Raw genomic sequence first — 24,167 nt, forward strand, 5'->3', positions numbered from 1 at the left:
CCACAGCTGACTAGTCAACTTACTGTCGTAAAACGGCCCAGTAACCAATCAAAACTCAAGCTCTGCAGTCGTAAAGCGCAAACACAACAACACGCTGGAGGAAATGTAGTCCTCGTCGAAGAAAGGTTTTTCAGTATTATTAGATTCACTTTCGAGATTGTCAAAGACCCCTAGGATAATCTGTTATAGCTACCGTAGGTGAGCATCTTGAACTGAGCAGGGCTGTTATCCGGCTTTTATGGATGTATTTCGTGAACGAGGGATCTGTCACGTATCCACTAGTTAGTTAACTAGCCACTGGTACTGCTCGAGAGGCTAGCCCATTCAAATAGACTGTAAGCCATCTTGGGCTCCATTCTCGAGAGCTAGAGGTTAGCTAATTAATTAAATGAAACTAACAGTTAGGTGAAATTGATGGCAGATAATTATGCTATCTCTTTCAGCCCTTTGTCGGACCTACGACCCTGCTCGCATTGGGTTTATAGTAGCAGGTTGGCATTTATTGTCATGAATCTTGACCTGGAGGAAGCTCTGCAGGGAAGTGGGTATAATTTGTGGAACGTTCCAACAGGGATCTGTTTCAAAAACTTCGTAAATAACAAGGTTGTCAACAAACAACGCATACAAAGTAGCCTGATCAATTCACCTAGCTAATTAGCTGCCGAATAGGCATCAACTCACACGTAGCTTATTCTTAACGTTTATCCATAGGCTACCAGTGAGGACAGACATTTTTTTGTATAAACGTGGTGAGTGAAAAACTTAATGAAGTAGTCCACTCCATACCCGGTATCTTATTCTGCCGCTATACACATTTGTATACCCACCCTCTGCAGAGTGGTCACGAGCTAGTCATAAAATCTGATTTTAAACCTAACCTTAACCACAATCCTAGCCCTAAGACCATTTTTTTTCCCGATGCATTTTTATGAATTTGCAGCTGGCCCATCTAGCCAAAATCGCTCAGTTCTGCCTCCAGGGCAAGATTCATGACAATAAACGTCAACCTGCTTTATAGTAGCTCAGTCTCGGTCCAGACCCTTTACGGCACTGGAGGTAGTGTAGTAAACTTTACCTGTAGTCACATGGTGGTCCTGATAAACTCCAGCTGAGTTTTGCAACAGTAACTAATTCTGCAGACAACCATGCACCGAGTCTGATTGTAACTAAGGCTGTGTAAACAGATAACCTTGGGTGCAATTTACATATGCATTTGTCAATACCTAAGTAAATTGCCAAAAGAGTAAACAGACTAAAGACAGCTAGCTAATTTTCAAGGATGTCAATATCATATCAAGTGTCCATTGTGTAGGCCATCAATGGGATGCTTCTTTAGGTTAGCTATTCTGTGTGTCTTGACACACTGCTGCTACAGTATGTCCAACATGTCGGATTAGTGTGTACAGCCTGCTATATTGGAAGAATCATAATTTAAGTGCCCATCTTTATCCACAGTGAGAATGTCAGCCCCAAAGCTGTTGATTCTATATGGGAGCCAGACGGGCACTGCCCAGGACACGGCCGAGCGGATCGGACGTCAGGCGCAAAGGAGGGGAATGCAAGTGAAAGCGGAGGCTCTTGACAGATACAATGTGGTCAGTTAGCAAGTGAGATAAGAGAGCCACACAGTGCCTAAATAATTAAAATAATTCAAACATACAGCACTACTACTATGAAAAATAAGTATTCTCCATTGAATCTGCTTGCCTTGTTAAAGCTGAATACACTGAGTATACAAAACATTTTTATTTTTTATTATTTTTTTATTTCACCTTTATTTAACCAGGTAGGCTAGTTGAGAACAAGTTCTCATTTGCAACTGCGACCTGGCCAAGATGAAGCATAGCAGTGTGAACAGACAACACAGAGTTACACATGGAGTAAACAATTAACAAGTCAATAACACAGTAGAAAAAAAAGAGTCTATATACATTGTGTGCAAAAGGCATGAGGAGGTAGGCGAATAATTACAATTTTGCAGATTAACACGAGTGATAAATGATCAGATGGTCGTGTACAGGTAGAGATATTGGTGTGCAAAAGAGCAGAAAAGTAAATAAATATAAACAGTATGGGGATGAGGTAGGTCAAATTGGGTGGGCTATTTACCGATAGACTATGTACAGCTGCAGTGATCGGTTAGCTGCTCAGATAGCAGATTTTTTAAGTTGGTGAGGGAAATAAAAGTCTCCAACTTCAGCGATTTTTGCAATTCGTTCCAGTCACAGGCAGCAGAGAACTGGAACGAAAGGCGGCCAAATGAGGTGTTGGCTTTAGGGATGATCAGTGAGATACACCTGCTGGAGCGCGTGCTACGGGTGGGTGTTGCCATCGTGACCAGGAAACTGAGATAAGGCGGAGCTTTACCTAGCATGGACTTGTAGATGACCTGGAGCCAGTGGGTCTGGCGACGAATATGTAGCGAGGGCCAGCCGACTAGAGCATACAGGTCGCAGTGGTGGGTGGTATAAGGTGCTTTAGTAACAAAACGGATGGTACTGTGATAAACTGCATCCAGTTTGCTGAGTAGAGTATTGGAAGCTATTTTTGTAGATGACATCGCCGAAGTCGAGGATCGGTAGGATAGTCAGTTTTTTTTTTTACTAGCGTAAGTTTGGCGGCGTGAGTGAAGGAGGCTTTGTTGCGGAATAGAAAGCCGACTCTAGATTTGATTTTAGATTGGAGATGTTTGATATGAGTCTGGAAGGAGAGTTTACAGTCTAGCCAGACACCTAGGTACTTATAGATGTCCACATATTCTAGGTCGGAACCATCCAGGGTGGTGATGCTAGTCGGGCGTGCGGGTGCAGGCAGCGAACTGTTGAAAAGCATGCATTTGGTTTTACTAGCATTTAAGAGCAGTTGGAGGCCACGGAAGGAGTGTTGTATGGCATTGAAGCTCGTTTGGAGGTTAGATAGCACAGTGTCCAAGGACTGGCCGGAAGTATACAGAATGGTATCGTCTGCGTAGAGGTGGATCAGGGAATCGCCCGCAGCAAGAGCAACATCATTGATATATACAGTCAATCACCACCTTCCGGAGACACCTGAAACCCCACCTCTTAAAGGAATACCTAGGATAGGATAAAGTAATCCTTCTCACCCCCCCCCCCCCCCCCAAAAGATTTAGATGCACTATTGTAAAGTGGCTGTTCCACTGGATGTCATAAGGTGAATGCACCAATTTGTAAGTCGCTCTGGATAAGAGCGTCTGCTAAATGACTTAAATGTAAATGTAAGAATTGAACCCTGTGGTACCCCCATAGAGACTGCCAGAGGACCGGACAGCATGCCCTCCGATTTGACACACTGAACTCTGTCTGCAAAGTCGTTTGTGAACCAGGCAAGGCAGTCATTAGAAAAACCTAGGCTACTGAGTCTGCCGATAAGAATATGGTGATTGACAGAGTCAACTCAATATAAGGAAAGTGTTCCTAATGTTTGGTACTCTCAGTATATAGCTATGATATTTCTGAGGCTGAGCTATGTGCTTTAAATAGGATTTGTTAAGTTGACAAGGTTAGAGCTCAGCTCAATTAAAGAGGGTGTTGTATTTGGCATGCATCTGAGGGTTGTGTTTCTTCAACAGGCTAACCTCATCTCTGAGTCACTGGTTGTATTTGTGTGTTCCACCACTGGCCAAGGAGATCCACCAGACAACATGAAGGTATCAGATAATAGTGCCCAAACTGTGTGTGTCTGTGGTAAAAGCTGCTGTGTGCTGCTGCATGCTTCTCTCTCAATTTGCACTTAATAACATATGGCATTTTGCAGACACTTTCATCCAAAGTGACTTGGACGTTTTTATGTATAATTTTTTCTTCACTTCCTTTGCAGAATTTCTGGCGGTTCGTGTTTAGGAAGTCTCTCCCCGCTGGATCTCTGTGTCGCCTAGACTGTGCCGTGCTGGGCTTGGGTGATTCCTCCTATCCCAAGTGAGGGCTTTTGTCAAAAACACAACCACATAAATAATTCGAAATCCCTTTGTCTATACATGCACATCATTGAAATCTATTTACGATGGTAGTGAGTTACCAACCCAAACATGGATCACGGCACGCATGTCAATGACTGGAAGAGAGATTAAGTGAAATTTGATTAATGAATCAAAACTTCCCCATTGTTTTTCTATGTGGACTTCTACGTGAAGTCACTTCCCGCATTGACTCAATTTAAATGAAAACGGTACCCGTATGAGGCACTATCTGGAACATAACATACCCTAGCTTTGAATAATACAGTTAGATTTTTACTTGTAGGTTCAACTTTGTAGCGAAGAAGCTTCACAAGCGCCTTATGCAGCTGGGGGCCAGTGTGCTGCTGCCTGTGGGACTGGCAGATGACCAGCACGACCTGGGGTGAGAGACCGTTGCATGTGGTTCCTCAGGGATCTGTCTTTGGCCTGTTCAGTCTTTCCTCTATTGGTTTTATATACTCTGTATTCTTCATAATGCCATGTTGGCTCAATATTGTAACCTGTAAAGTCAGTACATTATATCACTTAATTCTCGTAACTTTTGTTGACCGTTTGGATTGTCCAACCATTGTGTTCAACAGCGCAGATGGGGTGATTGACCCCTGGCTCACGTCATTCTGGGAGAGGGCACAAGCTCTATATCCAACACCTGCAGGCCAGAGTCTTATCAGTGTGGATGAACCGTAAGTCTACTTTACTTGACTGTTGACAAATCAGTGTGTCTAATATTCCGTCTGAATATGCCCAACTCCCATGATGTACTGTAACTGTACCCTTACCGTTGTTCGTTTTACAGACTCCCTCCGAGGTTCGTTGTCAGATTTCTGGATGACGTCACTGAGAATAGGGCGGATAGGCGAAGCGTGCCAGAGCCGCCGATCTCGCCCTCTCAGACACACACCTTTCCAGGCAGGGTGGTATCCAATAGAAGGGTTACGCACGCCTCCCACTTCCAGGATGTTCGACACATTGAGTTTGACATCACAGGCTCAGATATTGAGTGAGTGCTCTAATGTACTGAGCCTTAAGAAATTGCTACCATGTTTATTGACCGATTTCTTGAAATGTAACTGTCTAAAATGTATTTTGTGATGGTGAACCATCTTGCTCGGAGGTTGTTAAACTGTGCTTAAAAAGGATTTGACTTTAGATGATAATGTTTAACTGGTTGACTGAAGTGTGTGTGTGTGTCATTGGCAGGTTCACTGCTGGGGATGTGGTGATGATGAGACCTTGTAACACCCCTGAGGACGTGGAGCAGTTCTGTCAGCTCCTGAGACTGGACCCTGATCGCCAGTTCACCCTCAGCCCCACAAACTGCGACACAGGTTTGTGCTTGTCACATTTGACTGCCTGTATCAGTGGATGTGAGAGACGGTCACATCCACAACCACATAATGTCCCTCTTTTACCCTCTACCCTGTCTCCCCAGGTTCGGTCCCAGCCCGCCTGGCCCAACCTTGCACGGTTCGGCATCTGGTGGAGAGCTTCCTGGACATAGCGGCAGTGCCTCGTCGCTCCTTTTTCGAGCTCCTCGCCACCTTTGCCACCAATGAGCTGGAGCGGGAGAAGCTGTCTGAGTTTAACTCTGCCCAGGGCCAGGACGAGCTGCATGCCTACTGCAACAGGCCGCGACGCACCGCCTTGGAGGTTAGAGGGACCTGTAATGATGTGATTATGCTGCCACTTGGGGGCACAGGATGGAAGTTCAGTTGATCCCACTTCTTAAAACAATAATCAATATTATGTTCAATATATTTGGTGAGCCAGGTCAAAGGTCAATACGACAGGGCTGCGTCCAGATTCCCACTCCCTGTGTGTGTTTGTGGGGTCGTGTGTGTGTGCGTGCATGGTCCTCAGGTGTTGACCGACTTCCCCCACACGACAGCAGAGCTGAGTGTAGACTACCTACTGGACCTGTTCCCTGAGATTCAGCCTCGCTCCTTCTCCATTGCCTCCTCCCTGCTGGTGAGGTTACAGCACTGAAAGGCCCCATGTCAGGGTTGGGCAATGATGTTCCCCAAGGGCTGCTGTGGGTGCAGGCTTTTATTCCAGCCAAAGCACTAATGCACCGGATTCAACTAATTGTCTTCAACCAAGACTTTGTTAGTTAAAATAACTGTTAATGGTTTGGCTGGAGCAAAATCCTGCACCTACACTGGCCCTTGGACAATTCCGTCTTCTCTCCACACAGGCACATCCCAACAGGATCCAGATACTGCTAGCTGTGGTGCAATACAAAACCAAGATGCACCTGCCACGCAAGGGCCTGTGTTCCTCCTGGCTAGCCTCACTGGACCCCACACAAGGTCTGTTAGCACTGTCTACTACATGGTTTTAGCAATGGTGGCACTCTAATGCAGTATGCAGGTAGCTAGTAGCTACTGAGCGTTCAGTGTTTGCCAAGCACATTTTGGGTAAATAAACTCTTGTAAATTGAATTTGAATTGATATCAAATAGAAGAAATGGTATTAACACAGTAGCTATATCAGCTGTCATATCAGTCAATTTGTTGACTCTTCCACTTTGCAGGGGATGTTTATGTGCCTTTGTGGGTGAAGAAGGGGAGTATGAAGTTCCCTAAGGACCCCTACTCCCCTGTGATCATGGTTGGGCCTGGAACGGGAGTGGCTCCTTTCAGGTCTGCTCTGCAGGAGAGGATAGCCCAGGGCAAGACTGGTGAGTTACCCTTGGATTGGCTTTACCCTCCACTCACCACTCCTGTACCGTGTTATTTTAGATTTAGTCTTAGTTATTTCATCCTTAGTTTTAGTTATTATCAGTCGACTAAAACTCTGGAAGATTTCAGTCTACTTTTAGTCACATTTTTACTGGTAACTTCCATGATGTGCACATTAAGATAGCCTTGTCCAACTAGGCCTACTTTCCTTCATATAGCTGGCACATAGCTATTGTGGCAGATTGTAACCAATGCAAGCCATGATTTACCATATACAATGGGGCAAAAAAGTATTTAGTCAGCCACCAATTGTGCAAGTTCTCCCACTTAAAAAGATGAGAGGCCTGTAATTTTCATCATAGGTACACTTCAACTATGACAGACAAAATGAGAAAAAAAATCCAGAAAATTATTAATGACTTTATTTGCAAATTATGGTGGAAAATAAGTATTTGGTCAATAACTAGAGCAGTGATGTTTTGGGGCTGTTGCTGGGCAACACGTACTTTCAACTCCCTCCAAAGATTTTCTATGGGGTTGAGATCTGGAGACTGGCTAGGCCACTCCAGGACCTTGAAATGCTTCTTATGAAGCCACTCCTTCGTTACCCGGGCGGTGTGTTTGGGATCATTGTCATGCTGAAAGATCCAGCCATGTTTCATCTTCAATGCCCTTGCTGATGGAAGGAGGTTTTCACTCAAAATCTCACGATACATGGCCCCATTCATTCTTTCCTTTACACGGATCAGTCGTCCTGGTCCCTTTGCAGAAAAACAGCCCCAAAGCATGATGTTTCCACCCCCATGCTTCACAGTAGGTATGGTGTTCTTTGGATGCAACTCACCATTCTTTGTCCTCCAAACACGACGAATTGAGTTTTTACCAAAAAGTTCTATTTTGGTTTCATCTGACCATATGACATTCTCCCAATCTTCTTCTGGATCATCCAAATGCTCTCTAGCAAACTTCAGACGGGCCTGGACATGTACTGGCTTAAGCAGGGGGACATGTTTGGCACTGCAGGATTTGAGTCCCTGGCGGCATAGTGTGTTACTGATGGTAAGCTTTGTTACTTTGGTCCCAGCTCTCTGCAGATCGTTCACTAGGTCCCCCCGTGTGGTTCTGGGATTTGTTGCTTACCGTTCTTGTAATCATTTTGACCCCACGGGGTGAGATCTTGCGTGGAGCCCCAGATTGAGGGAGATTATCAGTATGTATGTCTTCCATTTCCTAATAATTGCTCCCACAGTTGATTTCTTCAAACCAAAGATTTCAAAGCCTTGGCTACAGGTTAAACAATTTAGGCCTACAGCTCTGATTTGCTCCCCATCCTAGCCTTGTGATGGGGTACATAAGTGACAAAGGGGGAGAATCTGAGCTTTCTAACAATGCCAGAAGTATTATTGTATGTCAAATATTCAGCAAATAGCATGAGTATTTCCAATCGGAAAAAAGCAACTGCACTCGCAGTAGTGGACCGCAAGAACGGAAACACTGATGAATAACAGTGCACATGGTAATAGGCTACATGAAAGTAAGAGAGAGTAAGGATTTTTTCTAGTTGAGGTTTGTTACAATGGAGTGTCCTGGCTGCCTGCGCATCAGGTCAAAAGATTGATGAGTGACTGAAGTGACCTCATGGGAGTTGTGTGGGAGATCGGGCATATCAGCTCAATAAGCCAATAGCTAGGTTTCATGTGAATATTAAGAAATCTGCATAACGAAAATATGCATATTTTCCCACCAGTGGTGTTTCCACCAAACATACGTAGTGCACACAAAATGTACTTTTTCATATAACGAATAAAAATCTAAAGTTCAATGTATTTGCATCGCAGTATTTTCATTTTTGGAAAAATAACGTTCCCGTAGTAAACGTGATATTTTGTCAGGACAAGATGCTAGAATATGCATATAATTGACAGCTTAGGATAGAAAACACTCTAAAGTTTCCAAAACGGTAAAAATATTGTCTGTGAGTATAACAGAACTGATGTTGCAGGCCTCATGTTTTGAAAGCTCTGTGTTCCAATGCATCCCCATTGAGCAGTGAATGGGCTATCAACCAGATTACTTTTTCTCTGTATTCCCCAAGGTGTCTACAGCATTGTGACGTAATTTTACTCATTTATGTTGAAGAATACCCGTAAGTGGCTACATTGCGCAACTGGTCAACTGATGGCTCCCAGAGTGATTCCCGTGTAAAATACAGAGGTAGCCATTATTCCAATCCGTCCTACTGAAAAACCAATTGTCCCGGTGGATATATTATCGAATAGATATTTGAAAAACACCTTGCGGATTGATTATAAACAACGTTTGCCATGTTTCTGTCGATATTATGGAGCTAATTTGTCATATTTTTCGGCATTTTCGTGACTGCAATTTCCGGGCGATTTCTTAGCCAAACGTGAAGAACAAACTGTCTCGTGAGTGAAAACATCCGAAGCTCATCAAAGGTAAACGATTTAATTTGATTGCTTTTCTGATTTCCGTGACCAAGTTACCTGCTGCTAGCTGGACAAAATGCTATGCTAGGCTATCGAAAAACTTACACAAATGCTTGTCTAGCTTTGGCTGTAAAACATATTTTGAAAATCTGAGATGACAGGGTGATTAACCAAAGGCTAAGCTGTGTCTCAATGTGTTTACTTGTGATTTTCATGAATAGGAATATTTTCTAGGAATATTTATGTCCGTTGCATTATGCTAATTAGTGTCAGTCGATGATTACCCTCCCTCATGCGGGATGGGTAGTTACTAGAGGCTAGCCAACAGCTTGCAGATACAGTTCGGGATACAGTTCGGGTTGGCTAGTCAACATGATGAGATTATTATAGATAATAGCGAGAATATGTTTATTTGTTAAACGGCAGTCAAGCATCGATCATCTTGTCACCAGAATAAGACCCTCGATATATAGGGCGGAAGATAACATAGCGGCTAAGAGCGTTTGGGGCCACTAACTGAAAGGAAACTGGATTTAAATCTCTGCACTGACTAGGTGTAAAAATGTGTCTGTGCCCTTGAGCAAGGCACTTAACCCTAATTGCCCCTGTAAATCGCTCTTGATAAGAACGTCTGCTAAATGACTTAAATGTAAAAAATATATATTTATTTGAAAGGAGCATCAAGATCACTGTATAATTTGAATAACCTGTAAAGCTAATTTATTGAATGTGTAGCCTAATAACATGCATGTTTTCCAGATGAGTCGTAGTGAGAGGACCACACAACATTTCCTGAGTCCAAGTTTACTTCGATATGATGGTTATTATTTCAATATTTTTGCTTAAAGGCATTTCCACTGCCATTTCTCGCATAATACATTTTACCAACACAAAAAAATTCCCCCCTTGTTAACGAACAAATTATCTGTCTGCATTTATAAAATTGTACGGAAACTTCCAGCACAGATACATTTTTTTAATCCCATAAAAACATGGTTACTGGGAGGATTGCATTATACCGGTATACCTTTTCATCCATGTTGATTGGACAACATTGGTGAAAAGGTTCACGTCACATTCACTGTCCATTAGTCTCGTAGAATTCTCGTCTCGTTACATTTGTTTGTCGATTTAAATTAAGTTATTTAATGGTTATCGTTTTTTTCAGGGCATCTCGATATGTTCATTAGTTTGTCAGGAAAAATAGGTGGTTGGCGAAATGTTTTTTGTTATTAATGAAATTAACATTACTCCTCTATCACAACACTGTACATTTACTGAATTAAATATGGCCCCAATTCCGAACCAATCCTTTCTAGTAGGGGAGAAGAACTGCCCCCTCTCTCAGCGACTGGAACGAGCTGCATAAAAAATACTCAAACTGGACAGTTTATCTCTTCATTCAATCATGGACAGTCTTACTGGCAGTTGTGGCTGCTTCGTATGATGTATTGTTGTCTCAACCTTCTTGCCTTTGATAATGTTTGTACCATGTGTTGTGCTGCTGCCGCCATGTTGTGTTGCTACCATGCTGTGTTGTTGTCTTAGGTTTCTCTTTCTGTAGTGTTGTGGTGTCTCTTGTGATGTTTTGTGCTGCTGTCGCCATGTTGTGTTGCTACCATGCTGTGTTGTTGTCTTAGGTTTCTCTTTCTGTAGTGTTGTGGTATCTCTTGTGATGTTTTGTGCTGCTGTCGCCATGTTGTGTTGCTACCATGCTGTGTTGTTGTCTTAGGTTTCTCTTTCTGTAGTGTTGTGGTGTCTCTTGTGATGTTTTGTGCTGCTGTCGCCATGTTGTGTTGCTACCATGCTGTGTTGTTGTCTTAGGTTTCTCTTTCTGTAGTGTTGTGGTATCTCTTGTGATGTTTTGTGCTGCTGTCGCCATGTTGTGTTGCTACCATGCTGTGTTGTTGTCTTAGGTTTCTCTTTCTGTAGTGTTGTGGTGTCTCTTGTGATGTTTTGTGCTGCTGTCGCCATGTTGTGTTGCTACCATGCTGTGTTGTTGTCTTAGGTTTCTCTTTCTATAGTGTTGTGGTATCTCTTGTGATGTTTTGTGCTGCTGTTGTCATGTTGTGTTGCTACCATGCTGTGTTGTTGTCTTAGGTTTCTCTTTCTGTAGTGTTGTGGTGTCTCTTGTGATGTTTTGTCCTATATTATTATTTTTAATCCCAGCCCCCGTCCCCGCAGGATGCATTTTGCCTTTTGTAGGCCGTCATTGTAAATAAGAATTTATTCTTCATTGACTTGAATAATTAAATAAATAAAAAATACACATTTGAATCCACGGTAGTTCAAGGCAGACTGCGGTACTGCAGGCATTGTTAGCAGAAAACAGGATCCCCCATTATAGTGAATCCCAATGAATATTGCCATTTTTCCAATCTTTGTATAGATTTAAAAAATAAATGTTTCGCAGACGATCATGGTATCAATAGTTACTTCTAATACACTAGATGTACACTACCGTTCAAAGGTTTGGGGTCACTTAAAAATGTCCTTGTTTTTGGTCCATTAAAATAGCATCAAATTGATCAGAAATACAGTGTAGACATTGTTCATGTTGTAAACGACTATTGTAGCTGGAAACGGCTGATAAAAAAAAAAAAGGAATATCTACATAGGCGTTAAGAGGTCCATTATCAGCAACCAACACTCCTGTGTTTCAATGGCACGTTGTGTTAGTTCATCCAAGTTTATAATTTTAAAAGGCTAATTTCAGCTGTGCTAAAATACTTTCTAAAGGGTTTTCTAATGATCAATTAGCCTTTTTAAAATGAAAAACATGGATGAGCTAGCACAACGTGCCATTGGAACACAGGAGTGATGGTTGCTGATAATGGGCCTATTAACACCTATGTAGATATTCCATTGAAAATCGTCCGTTTCCAGCTACAATAGTCATTTACAACATTAACAATGTCTACACTGTATTTCTGATCAATTTCGTGTTATTTTAATGGACCAAAAATGAGCTTTTCTTTCCAAAACAAGGACATTTCGAAATGACCCCAAACTTTGAATGGTAGTGTATGTCCTTCAACCTATTTTTTTTATTTCAAAATCGCACAGAGAAGTTAAGGATAATTTACAGTGCCTTAAGAAAGTATTCATACACCTTGACATATTCCACATTTTGTTATAGCCTGAATTCAAAATGTATTTAAAAAAAAAAAATCCTTACCCATCTACACACAATACACTCCATAATGGCAAAGTAAAAATATATATTTTAGGATTCTTTGCAAATATATTAAATGAAATACAGAAATCTCATTTGCATAAGTATTCACACCAGAGTCAATACTTTGTAGAAGCACCTTTGGCAGCAATTACATCTGTGAGTGTTTCTGGGAAAGTCTCTAAGATCTTTCCACACCTGGATTGTGTAACATTTACCCATTTATTATTTTCAAATTTCTTCAAGCTCTGCCAAATTGTTTGTTGATCATTGCTTGACAACCATTTTCAGTTATTGCCATAGATTTAAGTCAAAACGGTAACTCAGGAACATTCACGGTCTTCTTTGCAAGCAACTCGTGTAGATTTGCCCTTGTGTTATAGGTTATTGTCCCGCTGAAATGTGGATTCATCTCCCAGTGTCTGGTGGAAAGCAGACTGAACAAGGTTTTCCTCTAGGATTTTGTTTGTGGTTAGCTCCATTCAGTTTATTTTTTATCCTCAATGCGAGGGGGCAGCACCTTGATCCTGCAATGTCACTTCCTGGAGTAGCTCTAACTACACATGTTGTCTCCATGAGATGCAGTCTTGGCAAGCTAAAAACAGACTTCCTGGGCTTCAAATGTGCTGTTGACTCTTCACATAGGAGTGAATGGTGTCATGTCATCGATGGCCTTGTCAATGATTTAGTCATAGCTTTCTCCCCACTCCTCTATCATTTCCTGTATGAGTCAGTCAATGTGTGTTCTACCTAGTAACAGACATGTGTACCTTTGTTGCTATACTTGTTCCCTTCTGTTCATATACCGGTTAGTAAATTGAATCCTGTTTCTCCTCTTGTATATCAGCCAATGTGCTGTATTTTGGCTGCCGGTCCCAGTCTAAGGATTTCTACTGCAGCTCAGAATGGGAGGAGATGGAGAAAGCAGGGCAGCTGACACTCTTCACAGCTTTCTCCAGGGACCAGGTAGGTAGACCAGGCTACACACACACACACACACACACACACACACACACACACACACACACACACACACACACACACACACACACACACTTCACTCTAATGGATGTTTCTGTGTGATTTTTGCAGGAAGACAAGATTTATGTGCAACAGCGTGTGCAGGAGCAAGCTGAGCTGCTATGGGACCTGATCGCCAAAAAGAACGGCTACTTTTACATTGCAGGGTGAGTGTACTTTAACGTGCTGAAAAGTGTGCTACATTGATAAAATGGTGCTTGGTAAATGTGTGGGCATCTTACCCTGGTCGTGTTCAGTAGACACAAAATGGAATGAAATACAGAGCCGAATGTTTTACCAATCAGAATGTGCATGGTGTGCCCTAATGAGCACAACCCCAGATTAGGTCTTTACTGATGCATATCTTCTATCATCCGTATCCAGCAACGCCAAACAGATGCCGACGGCAGTGTGTGACGCCCTGAAGGAGGGCTTTCAGAGCCAAGGGGGCGTGTCCTCTGCCGAGGCGGACGAGATGCTGGTCGCCATGGAGAGGGCAGGCCGATTCCAGAGCGAGACTTGGTCCTGATCACATGGCTACAGAGTGGTGCTATTCAAACGCAGCAAGCTTTATCAGTATACTGCTCCAAGTGCTTTCATTTGACAATCAGTGGAATTCAAAATCAAAGAAAATAGGTGTCAAATATTACTAGATATTATACTACTGCACTATTACAAGCAACACTGCATAGCGCTATTAAATGTTTCCAAAGTGTATTTGACTAAGTCTGACATTCCTTACTTTGACTGCCATGCACTTAATGAAAAACAATACGACATGTACATACTATCTGTACAATTGCAGCTAATAAATAATGCAAAAAAAAAAGTTTCAGTTAACACTGAAGGTCCTAACATTTGAATTGTCCCAAATATAGGGTCCCTTTAGTGGACAAATTGAGATTGATCTGACCATTATCGAACTTGATGTAAATAAAGGTATCAAAACATACCTTTGTTATAGAAACTACTAGACCAAAGATTCATCACACCCCCACAACCAGTAACCTAAACCACAAAACAATGAGATTTCCTGAAAAGTTGTTTAATTTGACATTTGAACACTCATGGGAAACATACAGTACTTAAATTTCATCAGTATTTGCCACATCTTACAAACAGCCAATCTATGTATTCTTGGTACTGTGAATAAATGACAAACGGGTAATGTGGAGGGCCAGTGATGGGATACTTTGTTCCTGATTTGTTGCTCGATCTAATTCCGACTTGGGAAAACAGATGTGACCAGATACACTGAGCATTCAGTGACATGAATGAATTGTGCGTTAGGCAAAAGTGAGAACCTGGGTCATTTACAATAAGGTACGTGAACTTGACCAAATATGTTTTTGTGTAGTTTCCATTGCAAAACTGTGTGCCCTATGGAACATAGCCCTGAAAAGAATTGCTCATCCCTGTCCTATGTGAACTCAAGTGCTGTAACTCATGTCCTCCAGTAAAGAATTGACTCAGTGGCATTTGCATTTCTGAGCCTTACCTGATCTGCCCCCATACAGTACATCCATAATTCCTAAGGGTGATCCCAGAATCAGTCACAATTATCCTTTAGTAAATTACACTGACGATAAAACCTCTACCTGATGTATTCACACAGAGTGGGTCATATATACGCCATTAGACAAACACGCCTACACACTAAGCTGGACTGTCCAACTTTCAGTGGACAGGAGGCTTGTCATGAAAGTCCCATGGCTTGAGCATGGGCAGCAGCATTTTGGCATTGGCACCCATCCTCCACACCCGTACATCTCTGTCCCTATCGGAGGGCCAGCTGGTGGACCTGGTAGATCTCGTCAGGAAAGTTCATCTGTTGCTCTTCACAGACGATAGTGAGGCCTGCCCGGGTCACCAGGCTCTTCACCAGAGCCAGTTCCCGGCACACGCTGCTGTCGACATCGTCGGGGATCACGCCCTCATAGGCCACGTTGTCCTTGATGACAATTATTCCCTCAGGGCGGAGGCCGCCGCGACAACGGTGCAGGAACTCCACCAGGTGGTCGTCAGTCAGGTGGCCTGAGGTGAGGGGAAGGAGGGAAGGGCGGCTAGCTCTAGCTTAACAGTCTGGTTTTATTGCATAATGTTGTACACATTTGCAGCTGAATTGCAATATGCCTGAGTAAAATAAATACAGAACATACTGTATTACAAAGCTAATCAAAATAAAAAATGATCAAGTCTGAGAATTAAGCAAGTTAAACATAGAGCTGTCTTAGCAAACGGGTCAGTTAACCCCAATTTTCTTTTAGAATTGTGAGTTGAGAGGACTCACCAATGACCCACTGGATCCAGATGACGTCGTAGCGTCTGTCCTGTGGGATAAAGTCCTGCAGGCCGAGGCAGAAGTAGTTCTCCACCCGTTTGCTGTCATCGCCCAGGTAGACCTTAGCCTGGTCCAGGAACTCCTGAGTCACGTCCACCAAGTCCACAGTGTTGAAGAGGGGCAGCAGCAGTCGCTTGGTGATGCGCCCTATTCCGGCGCCGCAGTCCAGGGCGCAGCCATTGCCGGTCTTCCCTTCACCCTGCTTTTAGTGCCAAGAGAGAGAGGTTAGAGTGGGTTTCTTGACATGTCAGCACCAGATAACTGCAGAAGAAGTATGCCAATGCTCTATACTTGGCCCATCATTTTCCTGAAATGTTTTAAGCCATGTCCCCCCCATTAGGTTTCGTTATGTGTGCAAACAAAGTATGCATGCAAATAAATAACCTAACATGATGCGCTTTAAGTGTGTTTCTACAGACAAGTTTGGAAACTGGTTCTTACGCCAAGGAATTTCTGCAGGAACTTCTTGGAGCCGTCAATGTCAATGTTAGAGATCTTGCCGTAGCCTCCTAGCATGCCATCCACGGTGGGCGCCACTTCTCTCCAGTAGTTTTCAGCCTTGGAGTAGAAAACGGTCTCATTCTGCACACCGTCACCCATCCTATCTGAAGAACCCAAGGGGCTGAGGTAAGTAGGATTGCCCACATATGCATCATTATAAACTGAGTGGTTCGAGCCCTGAATGGTGAAGGCCGTGGTATATCAGACCGTATACCACGGGTATGAAAAAAACATTTTTACATTGGTAAACAGTTTATAATACCAATAAGGCAGGCACCTCTGGTGTTTCTGGTATATTGCCAATATACCACGGCTAAGGGCTGTATCCAGGCACTCCCATGTTGCGTTGTGCATAAGAACAACACTTAGTAGAGGTATATAGGCCATATACCACACCCCCTCGGGCCTTCATTATAAAGTTGATTATTATGACTAAAGCTAAAGTCACACAGAGTGAAAGAATAACAAAGCAACTAGTAGGTCTGACCCATGACTTTGGAGAAGGTTATTTAGTTCTCTCTCCTTATTGCGAGCAATGCAGGGAACATGCCACATCTAGGTTGACTTCTAGTTAGTAAGTTTCTGGCTACCTGACCATCAGATTTTTTGCCTTAGTAGGGCCTGCACCTTGTGTTACGTTGGTTGAAGCAGTGCCTACTCCCCTCCCAGGCTTCTTCACTCCTCTCCGAGATGCCGACTTCATGTTATTCATGATGGTATGATTAGCTGACGTCGTGTATTCTCTCCAGCATGTGTCCCCGAGAAACCCTAGGAGACAGACACGTTTAACCTTACTCCCAAGTCCTAGTGATGACGTGAGAGGTCTGCATTTATCCTCACCTGTCACACACACACACACAGAGAGTAGCCAAATGTGGCCCAACTTGGCCCCAGTTCAGCACTCATCTTGTGACCAGGGTTATTGTGGGGCATGGCAGAGAATTAACCAAGTACACTACATAGCCAAAAGTATATGGACACCTGCTCATCAAACATCTCATTACAAAATCATGGGCATCAATATGGTGTTGGTCCCCCTTTGCTGCTATAACAGCTCCCCCTCTTCTGGGAAGGCTTTCCACTAGATGTTGGAACATTGCTGTAGGGACTTCCATTCATGCACAACAGTATTAGTGCGGTCGGGCACTGATGTTGGGCAATTAGGCCTGGCTTGCAATCAGCATTCCAATTCATCCCAAAGGTGTTCGATGGGGTTGAGGTCAGTACTTTGTGCACAAATCATTGTCGTGCTGAAACTGGAAAGGACCTTCCCCAAACTGTTACCACAAAGTTGGAAGCACAGAATAGTCTAGAATGTCATAGTATGCAATAGCGTTAAGAATTCCCTTCACTGGAACAAAGGGGCCTAGCCCAAACCATGAAAAACATCCCCAGACCATTATTACTCCTCCACCAAGCTTTACAGTTGGCACTATGCATTATGGCAGGTAGCGTTCTCCTGGCATTAGTCAAAGACAGATTCATCTGTCGGACTGCCAGATGGTGAAGCATGATTCATCACTCCAGAGAACACGTTTCCACTGCTTCAGAGTCCAATGGCAGCGAGCTACACCCCTCCAGCAAATGCTTGACATTGTGCATAGTGATCTTAGGCTTGTGTGAGGCTGCTCGGCCATGGAAACCCAGATTCTGACAAACAGTTATTGTGCTCCTAGACCATGACTGCCCAACCCTCTTCCTGGAGATCTACTGTCCTGTTGTTTTCAGTCCAACCCTAATTTAGCATATCTGATTCAGTTAGTTAAGGTCTTGATGATCAACTAATTAGTAGAATCAGGTGTGTTAAATTACGGTTGAACTGAAATCCCACAGGACCGTAGATCTCCAGGAAGAGGGTTTGGCAGCCCTATCCTAGACGTTTCCACTTCACAATAACAGCACTTGCAGTTGACCAGGCAGCTCAGGAATTTGACGAACTGACTGACTTGTTGGAAAGGTGGGATCCTATGACGGTGCCATGTTGAAAGTCGGGCAATTCTACTGCCAATGTTTGTCTATGGAGATTAATGGTGGTGTGCTCGATTTTATACACTTTAGCAACAGGTGTGTCTGATATATCCACTCATTTGAAGGGGTGTCCACATACTTTTTGCCAAGTAGTGTAGCTCGCTGGTCTAACTGGGAGGGCGACCCTCCGCAGATCAGGGTCTATGATCAAACCAACCGTAACAAAATGTACAAGGCAGACACGACTAGTGACATGCACACATATTGAAGAAAGCTTACTGGTTGAAAACAAATCTAACTAGTAACCAATGTGCACGTTGACAATGAACATGGGGGTCAGGTAGCCAGAAACTGCCATGTTAGCTAGTTGGTAGCTAGCTTGTTTGTTGAAGTGCAATGCCAATGGTTTTCTAGTTTGGCTATCTGGGAGGTTAGCAAGCAAAGTGGTTATGACAGCAAGGCACTTTACTTTAAGGATCTATTTTTGGAAGCAGACTGTTGTCAAGGACTGATAACCACTGACTTAGCCATCAATGATAAAGTAGCTAGCTACCGGTAGGTAGCATGTTGAATCAGTGCGTTGACAAGGCTGTGAAGTTGAATGCGCCCAACATTTGACCTCAATCAAAGCTAATCTTTACAAACTGGGATGCGGCAATTTACCTTCACGTACGTCTTAGTCCTAAATCACCAAACACCTCGATCATGTCACAAATCAAGTGCCAACGTGCTTTTTTCTGCTTGCAGAAAGCATCCCTGTACACCACACTGCCAAACGCCTTGCAGTCCACGTAATTTCCTTATTTGGTTTGCGCTTTGTGGCATGAGATAGTTCACTGTCTCCACTCAGTGGTTTATCGCGGAATTACAGATAGGCTATGTGTTGGGCTACAGTATGTGTGTGCATCAGCAGAGATCAAAATTCATGAGAATTTGGTTGTGTCGTGAAGAAGTTGGGTTTGTCTGGCCTGTCTTGCCTTACCCTTCTCTCCCTAGTCCCCCCATTACCCTCTCATATGGTCATCTCTCCATCTATCAGTCATTGCCTCCATATCTTCTTTCTACTATAACTGTTTACTTCTCTTCTGCTTCTATTCCACCTACCTCTTTCTCTTTCTGTCTCCCGCTATTCTCACCCTTTTCTCCACCCATTCCCTCTGGTCCATTTCACTGTTGTCTATGCTCTCCACCACCCCTCTCCACTTTATATCAGCCACACCCCCCCCCCTCTTTCTCTCTCTTGGTTTCTCTCTCTCTCGCTCACTTTCTCTCTTGCTCTCTTGATCTTGCTCTTTCGCTCTTTCTCTCTCTCTCTCTCTCTCTCTCTCACTTGCTTTCTTTTTCTGCCTCTCAATTCAATTCAAAGGGCTTTATTGGCATGGGAAATGTTTACATTGCTCAAGCAAGTGAAATAAGCAATTCGCTTTCTTTCTCTTTCTATCCCTTTCTCTCTGAATTTCCTCTGTTTTGGTCTCTCACTCTCCTCACTCTGTCACTCCCCCTGCCTTTCTCAATTGAATTTAAATTCAAAGGGGCTTTATTGGCATGAAATCTGTGTTTATTGCCTATTTTAACAGCACACTTGTTGTTTGTGAACATTGATTTTGTAATGTCATATGTTTTCCCCCCAACACCCCTTTCCATACATTTCTATAGCAGACTGTGGTGCCAAATTGAGTCAAAACCTTTTTGAAATCAACTAAGCATGAGAAGAAGACTTTGCTTTTGTTTTGTGTATTTGTCAATGGGTGTGCAGGGTGTATACATGGTCTGTCGTACATCTGTTCATCAATCCATCTATCTCTCTTTCTGCTTCTCTCTGTTTCTGCCTCTCTCTCTCTCTCTGTCCTCTTCACCAGCTGTTGGCGGTGCTCACTGATGACTCAGTGCAATGCTTGCCTGTCAGGAAGTTGGACAGCCCCAAGTCAGTCGATATCTAATCTGATCTGCTCTCTCTGTCTCTGCCTGACACTCTCCCTGCTCATTAGAATTACAAAGCAGCAGCAGTGAAATGGAGAGGAAATCAACACTTTTATCAGATAGTCCTTAGTCAGCAACGCCAGCCTGAGAATCCCTTCCCTACCTTCATCTCTCCATGCTTTTCTCTACCTCCACCATCTCTCCGTTTGCTCTCTCGACAGACTTCCTCTTCAAATAATTGTCCTTTCTTGTGTCCTTCTGTGTCTCCTGTTGTCTCGCCGTGTCTGTCTTCGACTTGATTGTTTTATAGGTGGATGCTAGTATATTTCTGTACTGTACGTCCTGAATTAAATTGAAATTATGTGACTTATTGAAGTTGTGTGACAAAGATTTAGATCTGGGCAGATCAACATGCTAACAAATCCCTTCCTGTCCTTGCCTCCTCAACAGTACTGGAAGAGAAGGTCCAAGGTCCCACCTCTCTTTCTATGCATTTTGAAAAGGAGGTGAAGAGAGATGATGCAAGGAATCGAGGAAAGATGAATTGAGAAAGAGTACTTTAACAAGGAACTTCTCCAAGGTCACCATCTTTAGAATGCTAGTAGTGGGATTGGGAGGTGACAGATGGAGAGAAGGGGGTTGGGTAGGGGGTAGCTGATGGGTAAGCTGGTGCTCACTAGGGGTTGAGGTCAGTCGGCGACACTCATCATCCTAATCACATCCGGAAACTCGCCTCATCCCCCCACCATCCACATAAGCACAAGGTCACAGCCTTGCCGGGCCATCATCTACATACCGTACATGCTTACAAACGCACACTCGCTTACACGGGAAACACTTCCATACGAAGCCGCCACTTCACAGGGCAGATGCATACCAACATGCCAAGACTGCTAAGCCCCTGTCCCACACCTTGCTGAGTTCATGTGATTGATGTTAAGGTAGATTTTTTGCCATTGGGTAGATCTCATCAAGAGCTTTCTATTACTACAGAATACACATTTTCCCCCAGGTGTCATATGCCCCATTGTGACTCACTCAACCCTCGATTTGAGGATTGGAATCCAAAATGTAAGTATTTTGTTTATGTTGATAAAAAAATCAACAATAATTAGGTATAAATCACATTATTTCTAGTTGCACCCTCATTTCAAATCCATTCTTTGTCTGTAGTATACTCCGTAGTTAGACTCATTTTGGGCTCTGACTGTATTTAAATATTACAACAGGCAAAATAAATTCCAACCCAAGGGCATTACCAATATCACAGAGCCAAATTTACATGAGAAAAATACTAGACTCCCATATATTACACGAGAAGTATATCTGAAATATAAACCAAAGTGCTGCCTTATGGTTTACGTGACTATCAATGCAGTGTGAAATACGTGTGAAGTGCAGAGGCCTCATCAATATAGGTGACACTTATTTGTGTCTCCTCCATATAAAAATCTCATTACACTGAGCTTTGACAGATCTACAGTCTCGTTGCTTGAGATCTGGAAGACGTTCAATTAGAGGGAAGCAGGAAAACTCAGAGCCAATCAAACTTAATGGCAAAGAAGTCTGTCTGCCAATGAAGGGCCTGTTCGGAGGGTGAAACGTTACAGAACGTTCAGAAAGAAATGCATATGAACAGATAGGTTTGACTGACATTGTGCCATATCTATTACAGTTCTTTCTGCAACATTCTCAATATTTCAACTCTGAATACAGCCCAGGTTAGTATGGCAACCCAACAATAACATTCTCTTAATGTTGTAATAAGGCCATGACCTAATTCTGAGATATGAATATTTTAGAAATGTTTTGCCAATATTGTGGTTGCAGGATATTGTACAATATTGTGGGACTGTCATCTAAATGTTCTCCGAAGGCAGAGAGGCATTTCGGTAACTCCAAGAAGATGATCTAAACTGGTTAAATCCAAAATCTACAAGATTTTCTGCTGTTCAACGGTTGATTCTTGAAGAATATAACTTATGAATGAATGCCTTAGAGTTTCGTACGACTGTATTATCCTAACATAATCCAGTATCTAAGTCTGTTCTAGTCCATGGTCTATGTCTTGTAGCTGGGCTAAATTCATAAATCTTACTGATGTCTGTCAGTCAAAGTCCAACACCCTAGCTGCTACTCCAAGTGGTCTGCATTACCTGGGACCGTTTTCATGAAGTGCCTCGGAGTAGGAGTGCTGATCTAGGATCAGTTTAGCATTTTAGATTATAGTTAATAAGATTATATGGACAGGAGGGACCTTATCCTAGGTCACCACTCCTATTGTGAGAAGCTTTACGAATACAGGCCTAGGTCTATCAGACGAGGATGTCCCAACCACCGACCAGCCCTAAATCTGATTGGTCCCTCTGAAGGGTTGTGCTGTGTCACTGTTACTGTGGAGGGGACTGCTTCTAGCAACACCTGACACACATGAACTGAAGTGAGCTACACAGAAATGTTGCTGCACCTCTTTGAATTGAGAGCTTGATGTGGAATATCTTTTCTTAATTTTGTGGCATTTCGAAATAATAAAACCAAACACAATTCCATTCAGTATCAGAATTCTTAGTTCAGTATTATCACACAAGGATACCTGTATGTTCTATGTGAAGAGATAATATCAATGAAATGAAATGTATAGGAATCTGCATCAATTCACTAGCTGATGCCGCAGTGAAGACCTCATTGAGATTCTCACATAGCTCTTTTAAAAAACAGCACTGTCCAGGCTGGAGTTAGCTTGAAAGAGTCTATGTGATTGTGACACATTTGACTTTGTGACAAGGAAGAGGATGAATTGTAAACAACAACAAAAAAAGAGGGATATGGATGGAACTTTTGAGAGCATAAAATGACATAAAGTAGATCAGAGAACACTACAGGCTTATATCTTTAATAGATAATAACAACCTATCTGCTTTCTTCCAGGCTACCGCTAGATGGCAATGTTGTGCTTCATGCAGTTGGTATTCTCGGTCCATGCATCCCTGGTGTCTACTAGAGCTTAATCTAGAGTTAGTGCACTGAATGTTGAATTGGGGACATTTCAAACATTGGAGGCTTGTGGGAGGGGCTATAGGAGGACGGGCTCATTGTACTGGTTGGAATGGAGTTAATGGAACGGTATCAACCACATCAAACATATGGAAACCACGTTTGACTCCGTTCCACTATTCCATTCCAACCAGTACGATTAGCCCTTCCTCCTTCCACCAGCCTCCATTGATTGTAAACTGGTAATACTGTCTTCTCCCATTGAAAAAGAAGAACTGAACAATTTATTGTGTACATCTAAAAGTCACTTTAGTGTCTGTAGCCTATTGAATATAGACTTATGCTTACAAGTGTCAAATAGGTTTTAAGACTCCAAAACCTATTTCCTAAATATATCGATTTGCATGCTTTTGCTAGGCTACATTAAACATTACCCTCTTGTCCCACTGAAAAAGTCTACGAACACCCAATTAAAAGAAGTTGTGAGGCGATCACTTTCAGTTTTCAACCTACACATTTTTACAAGATTTTCAATCCACCCACAATAGCCATCAGAGGGCAAAGGTCAACATCATTAGTAGTTGTCCGTGGTTCATTGAAACTTAGGAGTGTATATTAGTACTATCTATTATTCTCGGTAATGAAAGTGCTTGTGTTCTACCCCTAGGTTGCTGTAAGGCCACTGTAGTGAACAAGCCACCGGTGGGGGAACAACAAGTGCTTATCAAATCAATGTGAGGAGAATTGCACTTTGGCAAATGGGCCAGGTGAGGGCACTGAAACGTAGCACTGCCCTCCTAAGTGATTTTCTAACTTTCAGAAGTTTTAGTCATAACCACCATAACTGTGAGATATTACACATTTTCCATGTTGGCTAGACATGGCTAAATCCCTTTTGGACCAAATGTAAATGCTAATTTAGGCACCAGTTTGGATGCACTGTTGCCGTTTTTACCTGGAGGACTTTGAAAGGACATGGATATTCATTCGGACCACTATACAGCTTATTTATCTGAGATGTGTAAGGGGCATACACTAGAAAGGCTAACAGTCTACCACACAACAGAGGAGGCTCATCCAGGGAGGAAGAGTAGGATGGCCTTCCTCATAAAACAAGTCAAATGTGTATCTGCCATACAGC

The 24,167-nt window shown here is 42.9% G+C and overlaps 2 protein-coding genes across 7 annotated transcripts; one reads left to right on the plus strand and one right to left on the minus strand.

Moving 5' to 3' along the window:
* Positions 1 to 48: 48 nt before the first annotated feature.
* ndor1 (NADPH dependent diflavin oxidoreductase 1) lies at positions 49 to 14,017 on the plus strand. 2 transcript variants are annotated; one of them, XM_046290436.1, is made up of 15 exons: positions 49 to 198; positions 1,456 to 1,595; positions 3,590 to 3,667; positions 3,838 to 3,935; positions 4,260 to 4,358; positions 4,558 to 4,659; positions 4,773 to 4,976; positions 5,177 to 5,304; positions 5,409 to 5,626; positions 5,837 to 5,944; positions 6,171 to 6,285; positions 6,510 to 6,656; positions 13,130 to 13,248; positions 13,375 to 13,469; positions 13,687 to 14,017. In XM_046290436.1, the coding sequence occupies exons 2-15, from the start codon at positions 1,461 to 1,463 to the stop codon at positions 13,829 to 13,831; spliced, it is 1,791 nt and encodes a 596-aa protein (XP_046146392.1). In that variant the 5' UTR covers positions 49 to 198; positions 1,456 to 1,460; the 3' UTR covers positions 13,832 to 14,017. The 2 variants fall into 2 exon arrangements, with proteins under 2 accessions (XP_046146392.1, XP_046146393.1); XM_046290437.1 differs by having other exon boundaries at positions 89 to 125.
* A 314-nt stretch (positions 14,018 to 14,331) lies between these two features.
* ntmt1 (N-terminal Xaa-Pro-Lys N-methyltransferase 1) lies at positions 14,332 to 18,933 on the minus strand. 5 transcript variants are annotated; one of them, XM_046290440.1, is made up of 5 exons: positions 18,776 to 18,933; positions 16,772 to 16,912; positions 16,085 to 16,248; positions 15,593 to 15,845; positions 14,332 to 15,336 (listed from the first exon to the last, which is right to left on the minus strand). In XM_046290440.1, the coding sequence occupies exons 2-5, from the start codon at positions 16,854 to 16,856 to the stop codon at positions 15,080 to 15,082; spliced, it is 759 nt and encodes a 252-aa protein (XP_046146396.1). In that variant the 5' UTR covers positions 16,857 to 16,912; positions 18,776 to 18,933; the 3' UTR covers positions 14,332 to 15,079. The 5 variants fall into 5 exon arrangements, with proteins under 5 accessions (XP_046146396.1, XP_046146395.1, XP_046146394.1 ...); XM_046290439.1 differs by having other exon boundaries at positions 15,593 to 15,842; positions 18,786 to 18,928; XM_046290438.1 differs by having other exon boundaries at positions 18,786 to 18,925.
* Positions 18,934 to 24,167: the final 5,234 nt, after the last annotated feature.

Source organism: Oncorhynchus gorbuscha, linkage group LG11 (genome assembly GCF_021184085.1).
Source record: "Oncorhynchus gorbuscha isolate QuinsamMale2020 ecotype Even-year linkage group LG11, OgorEven_v1.0, whole genome shotgun sequence".
NCBI classification, from domain to species: Eukaryota; Metazoa; Chordata; class Actinopteri; order Salmoniformes; family Salmonidae; genus Oncorhynchus; species Oncorhynchus gorbuscha.